Raw genomic sequence first — 14,261 nt, 5'->3', positions numbered from 1 at the left:
GTCTTCTGTGCAGTTTAGCGAAGCATAACAAATGAAAACGGGAAGCTTATTCTTAGGCACAGCATGACTTTTATAAAGATACACAAAATAAAACATTTGTCAATTAACAAAAAAAAAAAAAGTATTGTAAAGCAAATGGCAGTTATGGCCAAGGACTGGGGATATGTCTTTAACCTTTCCATGATCAAACATTTACAGAATATAATATGAAAGACCAAAGAACATGGCAAAAGAGGATATTGCCATTCCATTGTATGCCTCAACAGTAGACAGGTTCTGGAAGGCTACTCGTGGTTCCAAATGCTTGTTCTGAGGATTCCAAGGGTTGCCAGTGGCACTGGATAAGGGCATCATACAGTTCCTCACTGTGTTCCATAAACTTCCTGTTGGCTTCCAACACATCCAGCTCTGGGTTAGGATCTACAATGGAGGAAAAGGCTGGTAGTGATTATTTGTTGACTGATGTCAACAACCCCAGTCTCCTGCTTGTGAAACTAACGCCTTTACCATTAGACCAAGAGGAGCAAAAGTCTGACTCTGCTAAATTCCATATACACTGGTAAATCCTCGGAGCATGCAGGATATCAATCTGTGTTCATTATGAAACACCTCAATGTCATCAAGAGCCTTTATAGATAATAGGCCACAAAAGTCTGGAGAAAAACAAGTAGGAACACAAAAAAAAAAATAACACCTACCTTCCAGACCATCCTCTTCAACAGCTTCATTTTCCTGAAAATGTTACATGAGTTAATAAAATAGAGTATATTGAAAAGTCTTAACTACACGAAGGAAATGACAATGCATTCAGGTGTTAATATTGTCTAAGAAGTTGTAGTGGCGTTGAGCTACGTAACACATCACCAGTAACATACCAAATCAAATTGTATTGGTCACATACACATATTTAGCAGATGTTATTGCGGGTGTAGCAAAACACTTGTGTTCCTAGCTCCAACAGTGCAGCAATATCTAAAAATTCACAAGAATACACACATCTAAAGTAAAATAATGGATAAGAAATATAGAAATATTAGAACGAGCAATGTCAGAGTGACATTGACTAAAATACAGTAGATACATATGAAATGAGTATAGCAGTAAACATTAAAGTGACGAGTGTTTCATTATTAAAGTGAACAGTGATTCTATTTTAATTTTTTTTATTTCTTATTTTACTAGGCAAGTCAGTTAAGAACAAATTCTTATTTTCAATGACGGCCTAGGAAACAGTGGGTGAACTGCCTGTTCAGGGGCAGAACGACAGATTTGTACCTTGTCAGCTCGGGGATTTGAACTTGCAACCTTTCGGTTACTAGTCCAACGCTCTAACCACTAGGCTACCCTGCCGCCCCAACTGTACATGTGTATGTACAGTTGTACGTACAGTTGTACATGTGTATGTACAGTTGTACATGTGTATGTATGTCAGTTTCACAATTTCTGACAATCAATCCTAGTAGAAATTCCTCGTCTTAGGTCAGTTCGGATCATTACTTAAATTAAAATGTGAAATGTCAGAATAATAGGAGAGAGAATGGTTTATTTCAGCTTTTATTTCTTTCATCACATTCCCAGTGGGTCAGAAGTTTACATACACTCAATTAGTATTTGGTAGCATTGCCTTTAAATTGTTTAACTTGGGTCAAACGTTTAGGGTAGCCTTCCACAGGCTCCCACAATAAGTTGGGGGAATTTTGGGCCATTCCTCCTGACAGAGCTGATGTAACCGAGTCAGGTTTGTCAGCCTCCTTGCCCACACACGCTTTTTCAGTTCTGCCCACAAATGTTCCATGGGATTGAGGTCAGGGATTTGTGATGGCCACTCCAATACCTTGACTTTCTTGTCCTTAAGCCATTTTGCCACAACTTTGGATGTATGCTTGGGGTCATTGTCCATTTGGAAGGCCCATTTGCATCCAAGCTTCATCTTCTTGACTGATGTCTTGAGATGTTGCTTCAATATGTCCACATAATTTTCCCTTCTTCATGACGCCATCTATTTTGTGAAGTGCACCAGTCCTACCTGCAGCAAAGCATCCCCACAACATGATGCTGCCACCCCCATGGTTCATGGTTGGGATGGTGTTCTTCAGCTTGCAAGCCTCCCCTTTTTTCCTCCAAACATAACGATGGTCATTATAGCCAAACAATTCTATTTTTGTTTCATCAGACCAGAGGATATTTCTCCAAAAAGTGCAATCTTTGTCCCCATGTGTAGTTGCAAACCGTAGTTTGGCTGTTTAAAAATGGCAGTTTTGGAGCAGTGGCTTCTTCGTTGCTGAGCGGGCTTTCAGGTTATGTCGATATCCACAGTAAAACGAGTTCTATATAGATACTTTTGTACCAGTTTCCTCCAGCATCTTCACAAGGTCCTTTGCTGTTGTTCTGGGATTGATATGCACTTTTCACACCAAAGTACGTTAATCTCTAGGACACAGAACGCGTCTCCTTCCTGAACGGTATGACGGCTGCGTGGTACCATGGTGTTTATACTTGCGTACTATTGTTTGTAAGGATGAACGTAGTACCTTCGGGTGTTTGGAAATTGCTTCCAAGGATGAATCAGACTTGTGGAGGTCTACAGTCTTTTTTATGAGGTCTTGGCTGATTTCTTTTGATTTTCCCATGATGTCAGGCAAAGAGGTACTGAGTTTGAAGGTAGGCCTTGAAATACATCCATAGGTAAACCTCCAATAGGCTAATTGACGTCATTTGAGTCTAAAGCCATGACATAATTTTCTGTAATTTTCCAAGCTGTTTACAGACACAGTCAACATAGTGTATGTAAACTTCTGACCCACTGGAATTGGGATACAGTGAATTATAAGTGAATGAATCTTGTCTGTAAACAATTGTTGGAAATACTACTTGTGTCATGCACAAAGTAGATGTCCTAACTGACTTGCCAAAACTATAGTTGTTAACAAGACATTTGGGGAGTGGTTGAAAAATAGAGATTTAATGACTCCAACTGAAGTGTATGTTAACTTCGAACTCGGTATATAGAGCAGGATATAGAGCAGCAGCCTCTAAGGTGCAAGATTGAGTAACTGGATGGTAGCCAGTTAGTGATGTCTGTTTAACTGTTTGTTAAACAACTGTGGCTGTTTAACAGTCTGATGGCCTTAAGATTGAAAAACAGCTTCTGTCTCTCGGTCCCAGCTTTGATGCACCTGTACTGACCTCGCCTTCTGGATGGAAGCGGGGTGAACAGGCAGTGGCTCGGGTGGTTATTGTCTTTTTGCCTTCCTGTGACATCTGGTGCTGTAGGTGTCCTGGAGGGCAGGTAGTTTGCCCCTGTGGATGCATTGTGTAGACCGCACCACCCTCACCCTCTGGAGAGCCATGCGATTGTGGGCGGTGCAGTTGTCGTACAGACAGTGATACAACCCGACAGGATACTCTCAATTGTGCATCTGTAAATGTTTGAGGGTCTTAGGAGGCTGAAGAAATGTCCAGGACCCAATTGCATGGCCCTGTCAGGTTGTCCAGGACCCAGTTCCACAGGGCGGGGTTCAGACCCAGGGCCCCAAGCTTAATGATGAGCTTGGAGGATACTATGGTGTTGAAGTCTGAATTATAATCAATGAACAGCATTCTTACGTAAGTATTCCTCTTGTACAGATGGGACAAAGCAGTGTGCAGTGCGATGGCTTCGTCTGTGGATCTTTTGGGGCGGTATGCAAATTGAAGTGAATCCAGGGTGACAGGTAATACTCAGCAGGTGACAGGTAAGGTGGAGGTGACATGATCCTTGACTAGTCTCTCAAAGCACTTCATGATGACAGAAGTGAGTGCTACGAGGCAATAGTAATTTAGTTCAGTTACCCTTGCATTCTCGGGAACAGGAACAACGGTGGACATCTTGAAGCAAGTGGGGACACCAGACTGTGATAGGGAGGGATTGAATTTCCGTAAACACTCCAGGCCAGCTGGTCTGTGCATGCTCTTAGGATGTGGCTAGGGATGTTGTTTGGGCCGGGAGCCTTGCAAGGGTTAACATGTTTAAAATGTCTTACTCACTTCGGCCACAGAGGACGAGAGCCCACAGTCCTTTGGAGCTGGCCACGTCGGTGGCACTGTGTTATCCTCAAAGCGAGAGAAGGTGTTTAGCTAGTCCGGAAGCAAGACGCCAGTGTCCGCGACGTGGCCGGGTTTCCCTTTGTAATCCGTGATTGTCTGTCGACCCACGTACGTCTCGTGTCTGAGCCGTTGAATTGCGACTCCACTTTGTTTCTATACTGACATTTTGCATGTTTGATTGCCTTATGGAGGGAATAACTACACTGCTTGTATTCAAACATATTCCCAGTCACCTTGCCATGGTTAAAATCAGTGGTTCATGCGAATGCCTCCATCTATCCACGGTTTCTGATTTGGGTGAACCCAGTCAGTGTATATGTTAAATATATATGTTATTCTCAGAGGCTCCCAGGAGCTACCATCTATCCTACTGTACTCTATATCATCGACTGCATCCTTATGTAATACATGTATCACTAGCCACTTTAACTATGCCACTTTGTTTACATACTCGTCTCATATGTATATACTGTACTCGATACCATCTACTGTATCTTGCCTATGCTGCTCTGTACCATCACTCATTCATATATCCTTATGTACATATTCTTTATCCCCTTACACTGTGTATAAGACAGTAGTTTAGGAATTGTTAATTAGATTACTTGTTGGTTATTACTGCATTGTCGGAACTAGAAGCACAAGCATTTCGCTACACTCGCATTAACATCTGCTACCCATGTGTATGTGACAAATAAATTTGATTTGACATATCCCAGTCCGCGTGATCAAAACAATCGTGAAGCATGGATTCCGATTGGCCAGACCAGCGCTGAACAGACCTTAGCACAGGTACTTCCTGTTTGAGTTTCTGCCTATAGGAAGGGATGAGCAAAATCGAGTCATGATCCGATTTACCGGAGGGAGAGCAGGGGAGGGCCTTGTAGGCATCCCGGAAGTTGGAGTCGCAGTGGTCAAGTGTTTTAGCAGCGCGAGTACTACAGTCAATATGTTGATAAATCTTTGGTTGTGTTTTCTTCAAATGTGCTTTGCTAAAATCCCCAGCTACAATAAATGTGGCCTCAGGATATGTAGTTTCCAGTTTGCACAAAGTCCAGTGTAGTTCCATGAGGACCGCCATGGTATCGGCTTGTGGGGGAATATACACGGCTGTGACTATAACCAAAGATAATTATCTTGGGAGGTAATACAGTCGGCATTTGATTGTGATTTAGGTCGGGTTAAAAAAGGGACTCGAGTTTCTGTACGTTACCGCAATCACACCATGAGTAGTTAATCATGAAACATACACCCCTGCCCTCCTCCTTCCCGGAGAGTTCTTTATTGCTGTATGCGCAATGTACTGAGAACCCAGCTGGCTGTATGGACAGGGACAGTATATCCAGAGAGAGCCAAGATTCCGTAAAATTTGTTACAGACCCTGATGTCTCTCTGAAAGGATATCCTCGCCCTGAGCTCGTCGACTTTATTGTCCAGAGAGTGAACGTTAGCGGTGGATGGTGTGCAGAAGTCCACTCCGAATACCTCTTCTTCGCCGGGTATGTTTTGGCGCAGCCTCTGTAATAAGTTCAATAGCCCTGGGGGTTACGAACAAAGCATTCAATTCGGTAATGTCGTATTCCAGGTCGTAATGCTGGCGAGTTACCCCCGCTCTGATATCAAAAAGTTTTTTCCAGCTGTATGTAATAACACAAAAAAACTTTCTGGGCTAATAATGTAAGAAATGACACACCAAAAAACAAAAAACCATGTCTGTCAGACTAATCTTGCCATCACTAGCAAAGGTGACGTCGAGCTACGTAAGCATATCACCAGCAAAGGTGACGTCGAGCTACGTAAGCATATCACCAGCAAAGGTGACGTCGAGCTACGTAAGCATATCACCAGCAAAGGTGACGTCGAGCTACGTAAACATATCACCAGCAAAGGTGACGTCGAGCTACGTAAACATATCACCAGCAAAGGTGACGTCGAGCTACGTAAACATATCACCAGCAAAGGTGACGTCGAGCTACGTAAACATATCACCAGCAAAGGTGACGTCGAGCTACGTAAACATATCACCAGCAAAGGTGACGTCGAGCTACGTAAACATATCACCAGCAAAGGTGACGTCGAGCTACGTAAACATATCACCAGCAAAGGTGACGTCGAGCTACGTAAACATATCACCAGCAAAGGTGACGTCGAGCTACGTAAACATATCACCAGCAAAGGTGACGTCGAGCTACGTAAACATATCACCAGCAAAGGTGACGTCGAGCTACGTAAACATATCACCAGCAAAGGTGACGTCGAGCTACGTAAACATATCACCAGCAAAGGTGACGTCGAGCTACGTAAACATATCACCAGTAAAGGTGACGTCGAGCTACGTAAACATATCACCAGTGAAGGTGACGTCGAGCTACGTAAACATATCACCAGTGAAGGTGACGTTGAGCTACGCAAAGGTGACGTCGAGCTACGTAAACATATCACCAGTAAAGGTGACGTCGAGCTACGTAAACATATCACCAGTAAAGGTGACGTCGAGCTACGTAAACATATCACCAGTAAAGGTGACGTCGAGCTACGTAAACATATCACCAGTGAAGGGGAAGCAGGGCAGCAATCTTACCTGTGCAGGATTCTGTGTGTAATCATACTGGTTGTAGTTGTAGCCACCATAGTTGCCTCCATTCTGGTCGTAGCCCCAAGAGCCCCATCCACCACCATATGACTGTTGATTGTATTGTTGCTGGTTGTGTCTGTAGCCTCCTCCATGTGACCCCCACCCCCTGTTGTCTGATTGATTATGCCTCGTTCTGTGAGTGAGAGAGAATTATTGGTAACCGAGGCATCTGACAGTGATTATTAAAAAACCCATATCTTCATGAGTTGAAAAACTATTATTTTGGGGAAAGATACTCTCTGCTCAGGTCTTCATGAGCACGTTGCAAAATCTGACTAACAAGGGGAATAGTCAAATATTATGTTGGAAATATAGCTACAGTTTTAAAGGCTATATAAAAAAAGGTGGTTTGGAAACTGAATGGGTTATGCTACAACCCTGGTTTTTCGAATGGCATATACACACACCATGTCTGGAGATGGCTTATAACACAGTAACAGTAAGAACTGAAGTAAAACTGACTTGTTAGCAGCGAGGCTCAGTCGTAGGGGCTTGCTCCCGAGCCCCATCGCTCCCTGACACTCCTCCAAGGCCAGCTTCTGAAGCCTCTGGTCTGGGAACTGGACAAACCCACAACCCCTGGAAACAAGAGAAACGTTCAGACAAGTATACAAGTAAATAACTAGCTTCGTCTGTGAATATTTTTTTTTGGGGTAGTGGACGAAGTTAAGACATTTAAAATTGTTAGTGTAGAAGTAGTGACTATTATAAATAGTCGTGGAAGAGTAACAGTTGATGTTTTGGAAATGGCCGTATCAATTGTATTCACATCCTATTAGATCACATCAACCTTGATATATTGAAACCCTTCTATAGGGATTATAATATCCTGCTGGACTCACTTGGAGTTGCCCGTGCCATCCAGCACCACCTTCCCCCCACGACAGGAAGGGTAGCGGTTGTAGAAGAACTCGTACAGCATCCCGTCATCCACTTCAGGTGTGAGATCCCCAACAAACAGGGAATAGAGTGGACTGTAGCAGAGAGAAGGGGGGGGGGGGGGGATTGTGTGTTAATTTCCAATGTTTCTATATGGCATCTCATGACATTTAGTTTGACTTTACAATCAAGCTGGTTGATATACCTGCTTTCTCCTTGCTTCCCAAAAGTGGCCCGGTTTAATTTAAATCTTCTGGGCTGTGAAGTACAAAAAGGCTTCCTTAGAAATGCTAATTTACAACATCATGACAATATGCATTCATTTATACAAGCGCTCATGAGGCAAATTGCATAAATATCTTTGTTTGTCTCAGGCTACCAAAAAAAAGCATTATGTATAAACTGATACAATCTAGGTCTGCATTTCCACTGGGACCCGGGTCAAAAGTAGTGTACTATATTATGGGGATGAATAGGATGCCATTTGGGATGCAAAAACGGAATCCATAACATCCAAGTAGCCTTGTTTAAAACGGTATATTTACTGGTGTGGCTCCTGGCAGTGCTTTTCCATTGACTTTACGGAGACACCGCTCAGCGGTGGCTTCATCCGTCAGCTCCACGAAGCAGTAGCCTGCTGCACCCCTACTGAAGAGCAACACAGAGAAGGGATATCAGTCCAATGTTGCATTCAAAAGGATGGATTTTTTAAAACTGTGTATGGTGTGTAGCTATAATACAATGGTGCTAGCCTGTTTGTGCCCTCATGCCACTCCTTGTTATGTCAAAGGCACAAAAGCTCACGACTCTCTCTGCAACCAGGTCGCCCCCAGGTGGTGAGGGTAGGCAACAACACGTACGCCACACAGACCTTCAACATGGGGCCCCACAGGGGTGTGTGCTAAGTCCCCCCCTTTACTCAAACATCATTATTAAGTTTGCTGACAACACAGCAGTGGTAGACCTGAACACCGACGACGTGACAGCCTATAGGGAGGAAATGGTGGTAGCCAGGACAACAACCTCGCCCTCCAGGTCAGCAAGAGAAAAGGTGCTGATCGTGGACTAAAGGAAACTGAGGGCCGGGCCGAGCACTCCCCCCCAATGCACCAAGTCTGGAATTGACAGGACCTTGAACATGGATAAAATAGTTAACCAAAAAGCTACCTGGAATATCTGCACTGACCCCAACTATTTTGACTCGTCATATACACTGCTGCTGTTGGCTATTATCCATGCTGTTGGTTAGTCAGTTTACCCCTACCTACAGTGTACTGCTGTTACTGTCTATTATCGATCCTTTACCCCTACCTACAGTGTACTGCTGTTACTGTCTATTATCTATCCTATTGTCTAGTCACTTTACCCCTACCTACAGTATATTGCTGTTACTGTCTATTATCTATCCTTTACCCCTACCTACAGTATACTGCTGTTACTGTCTATTATCTATCCTATTGTCTAGTCACTTTACCCCTACCTACAGTATACTGCTGGTACTGTCTATCCTTTACCCCTACCTACAGTATACTGCTGGTACTGTCTATCCTTTACCCCTACCTACAGTATACTGCTGTTACTGTCTATTATCTATCATTTACCCCTACCTACAGTATACTGCTGTTACTGTCTATTATCTATCCTTTACCCCTACCTACAGTATACTGCTGTTACTGTCTATCCTTTACCCCTACCTACAGTATACTGCTGTTACTGTCTATTATCTATCCTTTACCCCTACCTACATACAATGCCTTCAGAAGGTATTCACACCCCCTTGACTCCCCCCCCCCCAAAAAAAAACAGACATTGAATATCCCTTTGAGCATGGTGAAGTTATGAATGACACTTTGGATGTTATATCACAGGGTTGGGCGGTATCCAGACCCGGTCCTCTCATCCTGGGATTTACGGGCTTAGTGAGAGGACACCCCCAAAAAATACGCTAAACAACCCATTGGCTGTCTATAACCAGAAAGCAAACTAAATTAGCACATGTAATAGCGAATTTCCATGAAGGCCGCAAGCTAAATGTGCTAAAAAGCGTAAATTAAAAATGAAATGACAGGCAATCCAGCTCGTTAAAAGTTACAGTGCATGGCGCATGTTTGTGTGCGGCTGGCCAATTCGATTATTTCACCATGTGGTTCATCAGGTTCTACTGTCATGTTCTGTGGACTAAAACTGCATAAAACCTGGTGTATCACAAAGCATTATCAAATTAATTTTACGAAACTCCTGATAAAGAGTTATTGTACCAGTGTTGCTTCCAGAGGAAGTTGAGAACTCTGTAGTGAGCGTTGCAACAGAGGACAGATGATTTTTACATGCTACTACAGCATTCGGAGGTCTTGTTCTGTGAGCTTGTGTGGCTTAGCCACTTTGTGGCTGAGCCGTTGTTGCTCCTAGACATTTCCCCTTCACAATAACAGCACGTACAGTTGATCGGGGCAGCTCTAGCAGGGAAGACATTTGACGAACTGACTTGTTGGAAAGGTGGCATCCTATGACAACACACAATTGGCCCAGCATCGTCTGGGTTAGGTTTTTGGCCGGGGTAGGCCGTCATTAACCCACACAGACATCCCTTTTTCTCCACAATTTCGTGGTATCCAATTGGTAGTTACAGCCCTTGTCTCATCGCTGCAACTCCCGTACGGACTGTGGAGAGGCGAAGACGGAGAGCCGTGCGTCCTCCGAAACACGACCCAACCAAGCCACACTGCTTCTTGACACAATGCCCACTTAACCAGCCACACCACAATGTTGGAGGAAACACTGTACACCCGGCAACCGTGTTAGCGTGCATGTGCCCGGCCAGCCACATGAGTCACTAGAGCGCGACGGGACAAGGAAATCTTGGCCTGCCAAACCCTCTTCTAACCCGGATGACGCTGGGCCAATTGTGCGCCGCCTCATGGGTCTCCAAGTCACGGCCAGCTGTGACACAGCCTGGGATCGAACCTGGGTCAGTAGACCGCTGCGCCACTCGGGAGGCCCCCGCAAATTGGTTTTAAAAAACAATTGGTCCCCCAAAAAAATGCAGCCCTCGGTTGAATTTCAAAATCCCGGTGTGGCCCTTGAGCCAAACACTTTGCCCACCTGTGTTAGCTAGTTTAGTTCCCATGCCAGTTTCAAGTCTAAAATAATATCTTCCAAACTCAGAAATATGTCATTTCAGAATGAAAGTTACTTGGCTAGCACATCATGCTTTGTGACATTATGTTAGCTAGCAATCCCCAGTTAGATAGTGTTTTCACTTGTTCGTTTGTGAGCTGGCTGTTCGTTCTAAATAGACCGAACAAAAATATAGACAACATGTAAAGTGTTGGTCCTATGTTTCATGAGCTGAAATTAAAAAAATCCCAGTTTTTCAGTCTGTAATAAAGCACTTGAGGAAAAAACTAATTCTGATTGGCTGCGCCTGGCCCCACAGTGGGTGGGCCTATGAATTTATTTCAATTGATGATTTCCTTATATGAACTGTAACTTTGGAGCGAGATACCTGCCAAAAAGGTTCAACGTACAGAAAAAGGTACCCTGCACACTCTGAAGTTACAACTCTCCATTCTCGAGTACTCCTCAGTTAAGTTTACCTCACATTTAGGTAGCTAATGCCATGGATATGTTTACCAGCGTAAGTCTAGATAGCATTAGCTGTATTATGTCTACAACAGTGCAGTTTCAGTCCGCTAGGTGTCTCTCTACAGCATGGACATATCTCTGGGCGACGTAGATATCCCCATGCAAAATATTACTAAATCAACGTAGTCAGAAACGTATTCCCACACTTTACAATAACTCTGTTGCAGTTGGCTTAGGTCGTCTCCATATAGGACATTCCCTCCATCGCGACACTGCTGCCCAGTTGAATAACTTGTGATGTCCATGCAGCACCGCAGCACTATGCGCCTTTGGGAAAAGCACCTCTCAACCTCAGAAGATGCCCCTCTGGAAGCATGCAGCCATAGTCAATATACCCGAATGTACATTTCATTATATTTGACCATTTAATTCATCCTTCATTCAGTTCAGTCAGTACGTCATCCAGTCAGTCATTTGTCTGAGTTGTAATAGGAACTACATAAAAGAGAATAGAACAGTCTTATCCATTTGTTTATTGAAATCCATGGGCGTATTTAAAATTATCTAAATTCTTCACATTTCTCAAGCCTCACTTTAATAATGCAATATTTAATTTAGGCTGATTTGAAAAAATAAATAAATAGGACTTCAACTTGTAGGCAATCACTTTGGGTACTGGTGTCTTGCAGAATAATTTTAGAACTCTGTGTTTTATCACTGTTTTTATTATAAGGCTCCCCTTATTTTTTTTACTTAACCTTTATTTAATTTCCTCTACCCCCACCATCCTCCTCCTCTCTTCCACCCTCACCATCCTCCTCTCCTCTCTTCCACTCTCACCATCCTCCTCTCCTCTCTTCCACCCTCATTACCTCATTGTGACAGCCTTCGAACAGTGGGTTAACTGACTTGTTCAAGGGCAGAATGACAGATTTTTACCCTGTCAGCTCAGGGATTCAATCTAGAAACCTTTTGGTTACTGGCCCAATGCTCTAACCAAGGCCGGGGCAATTCCAGTCCTCTAGGGCCTGATTGGTGTCACAGTTTTTCCCCAGCCAACACACCCGACTCCAATAATCACCTAAATTTGATTAATCCGGTGTGTTTGCTAGGGATTGGAGAAAGAGTGTGACACCAATCAGACCCTGGAGAACTGGAGTTCCCCATCCCTGCTCAAACCAGAAGGCTACCCGCAGATCCCCCCCCTCCACCACTAATTTAACAGTCAAAATGCATATTATAAAAAGCCTAGAGACCATGCTCCCAAATACATTTCCCCAAAATAAGGCTAAATTACTACACAGTACAAACTTTTATAGGATTATGGTTCCCCCAAGGCCATATCTCATTGTTTATTTCCAGATGCCAGACAGAAGACATAGGTGGCTACCTATGCTAATTAGCTATCTAGCATGTTCCGATCACCTGTGTGTAAGTGGGGAGTAAGTGTGGTTGTGCAAAACTGCTACAGTATGTATCTTTATTTGAAAGATTAGTTATTTCTGATGTCAAAGATACAGGTTATATCAGAATATGTTTCACAAACCGGTTTGAAAGCTATAATTAACTTTCCCAAATGTTTATAACAACGTTGGACTTGTTGTTCATATGGAGCCAAATGTGGGCGAATATAATCGCTGAAAACCCCTAAAGTTACAAAGGGAGAAAGAGGTTAGAGAGCTAGTGTAGTTTTTAACTCAGGTCAAAAATCATGGATAAAATACTCACCCGGTCATCTTGTTGCGTATAATCCGTACACTCACCACCAACTCCCCCATAGTGCCGAAGGCTCGAGTTATGAAGTTTTCGTCCATGTAGGGCTCCAACTAACAAATAAACAGACTTCATTATCATAACATGGTAAGGTTAGCTAACGTTAATTTAGCTACCACATGTTCCTTGCAAATATTATAGAATGCTGCGTTTAGCTACTAATGTGTCAAAATGTTCCATCTGCAGCAAGTTAACCAATTTAGCACAAATAAACTAAGTTAACGTCAGTTGGCTTAGTTATGTTACTACTAGCTAGCATGCTAGCAAACAACTTATGTTGAAGCTAGCTACTTAGCTTAAACTAGCTCATTTACCTACAACCTGAAGCGTTAAAAATATCGACTGAACTGGTTTGCGATACTCACGTTTCCCATCCATAGCGTGCTCATGTTTTAAGACCTGTAGTTGTCAACCTTAATTGTTTTTACATTTGTTAATCCCCGAAATAACACATGCAGCCCCTTGTAAGTGTCGTGTCGGAAGAGGCAACAGGGACGTTTCTGCGCAGGCGCTTTGAAAACAAGTCCAACTGACTGCTCTCTAGCCTGGTCCCAGATCTGTTTGTGCCATCATACCACTCACGCCCAAAATGTTTAAAAAATATATATAAATTGAACACGAAACATTTTTTAAATAGTCGTTTATTGATAAATCATCCATAAACCTCACATGGAATTACAAAGTGGGGAATAACGTGTCAATTGACAGTTAACATAATTGCATTCACAACAAGGTCATTGCCAAGCTCTTGGACAACAGGATAGGATAGCCGATCTTCAGGTATTTTACCATTCATGATGAAAATAGGACATCTGCAACTACCCTCTAAATTACATTGAGTTTAATATCTAACTTTGTTTAGGTTACAGCCAATCAGATTGCAAAAGTATAACCATGTGATGTTAAATTTCTAAACTGTAGTAAGCTACTGATCCTGTCATATCGCTGAACCACTCAGTAACAATTTGAAGGATGTAATTTTCTTTTAACATTGTCTGAAGTTACACGGCACCAACTGGGAATATGGTCTTTCTAGCAAACCAATGTCACAGCACGTGACGATAAATCACTAGTTTCATAGTAACAGCCTGCCACTTACATGTGCAAAATGAAAAAAATCATGAGAATTGACCATATTTAGGTATGTGTACAACTGACCTCAGTTGATTTACTAGCCAGAATCTTCAAAGCTAGCCTGGGTTCCAGTCTGTTTGTGCTATCATGCAAATTCCATGGTCACCCATTGTCATACCAAAATTTGTCATGACAAGGACTGGCATTATAGCAAAAACAGATCTGGGAC

The 14,261-nt window shown here is 43.0% G+C and overlaps 1 protein-coding gene across 2 annotated transcripts; it reads right to left on the bottom strand.

Moving 5' to 3' along the window:
• Positions 1 to 46: 46 nt before the first annotated feature.
• Positions 47 to 13,456, bottom strand: LOC135549526 (tRNA selenocysteine 1-associated protein 1-like). Of its 2 annotated transcripts, none has more exons than XM_064979538.1 (9): positions 13,324 to 13,456; positions 12,914 to 13,011; positions 8,146 to 8,248; positions 7,806 to 7,858; positions 7,564 to 7,695; positions 7,184 to 7,300; positions 6,668 to 6,854; positions 699 to 732; positions 47 to 420 (listed from the first exon to the last, which is right to left on the bottom strand). In XM_064979538.1, exons 1-9 carry the CDS (start codon positions 13,345 to 13,347, stop codon positions 260 to 262), a joined length of 909 nt encoding a protein of 302 aa, XP_064835610.1. In that variant the 5' UTR covers positions 13,348 to 13,456; the 3' UTR covers positions 47 to 259. The 2 variants fall into 2 exon arrangements, with proteins under 2 accessions (XP_064835610.1, XP_064835611.1); XM_064979539.1 differs by having other exon boundaries at positions 8,146 to 8,245.
• Between the last annotated feature and the right edge of the window lie 805 nt (positions 13,457 to 14,261).

This window comes from Oncorhynchus masou, chromosome 12 (assembly GCF_036934945.1).
Source record: "Oncorhynchus masou masou isolate Uvic2021 chromosome 12, UVic_Omas_1.1, whole genome shotgun sequence".
NCBI classification, from domain to species: Eukaryota; Metazoa; Chordata; class Actinopteri; order Salmoniformes; family Salmonidae; genus Oncorhynchus; species Oncorhynchus masou.
Note: the sequence above shows the minus strand (reverse complement) of the source record. Positions and strands in the feature narration are given on the sequence as shown.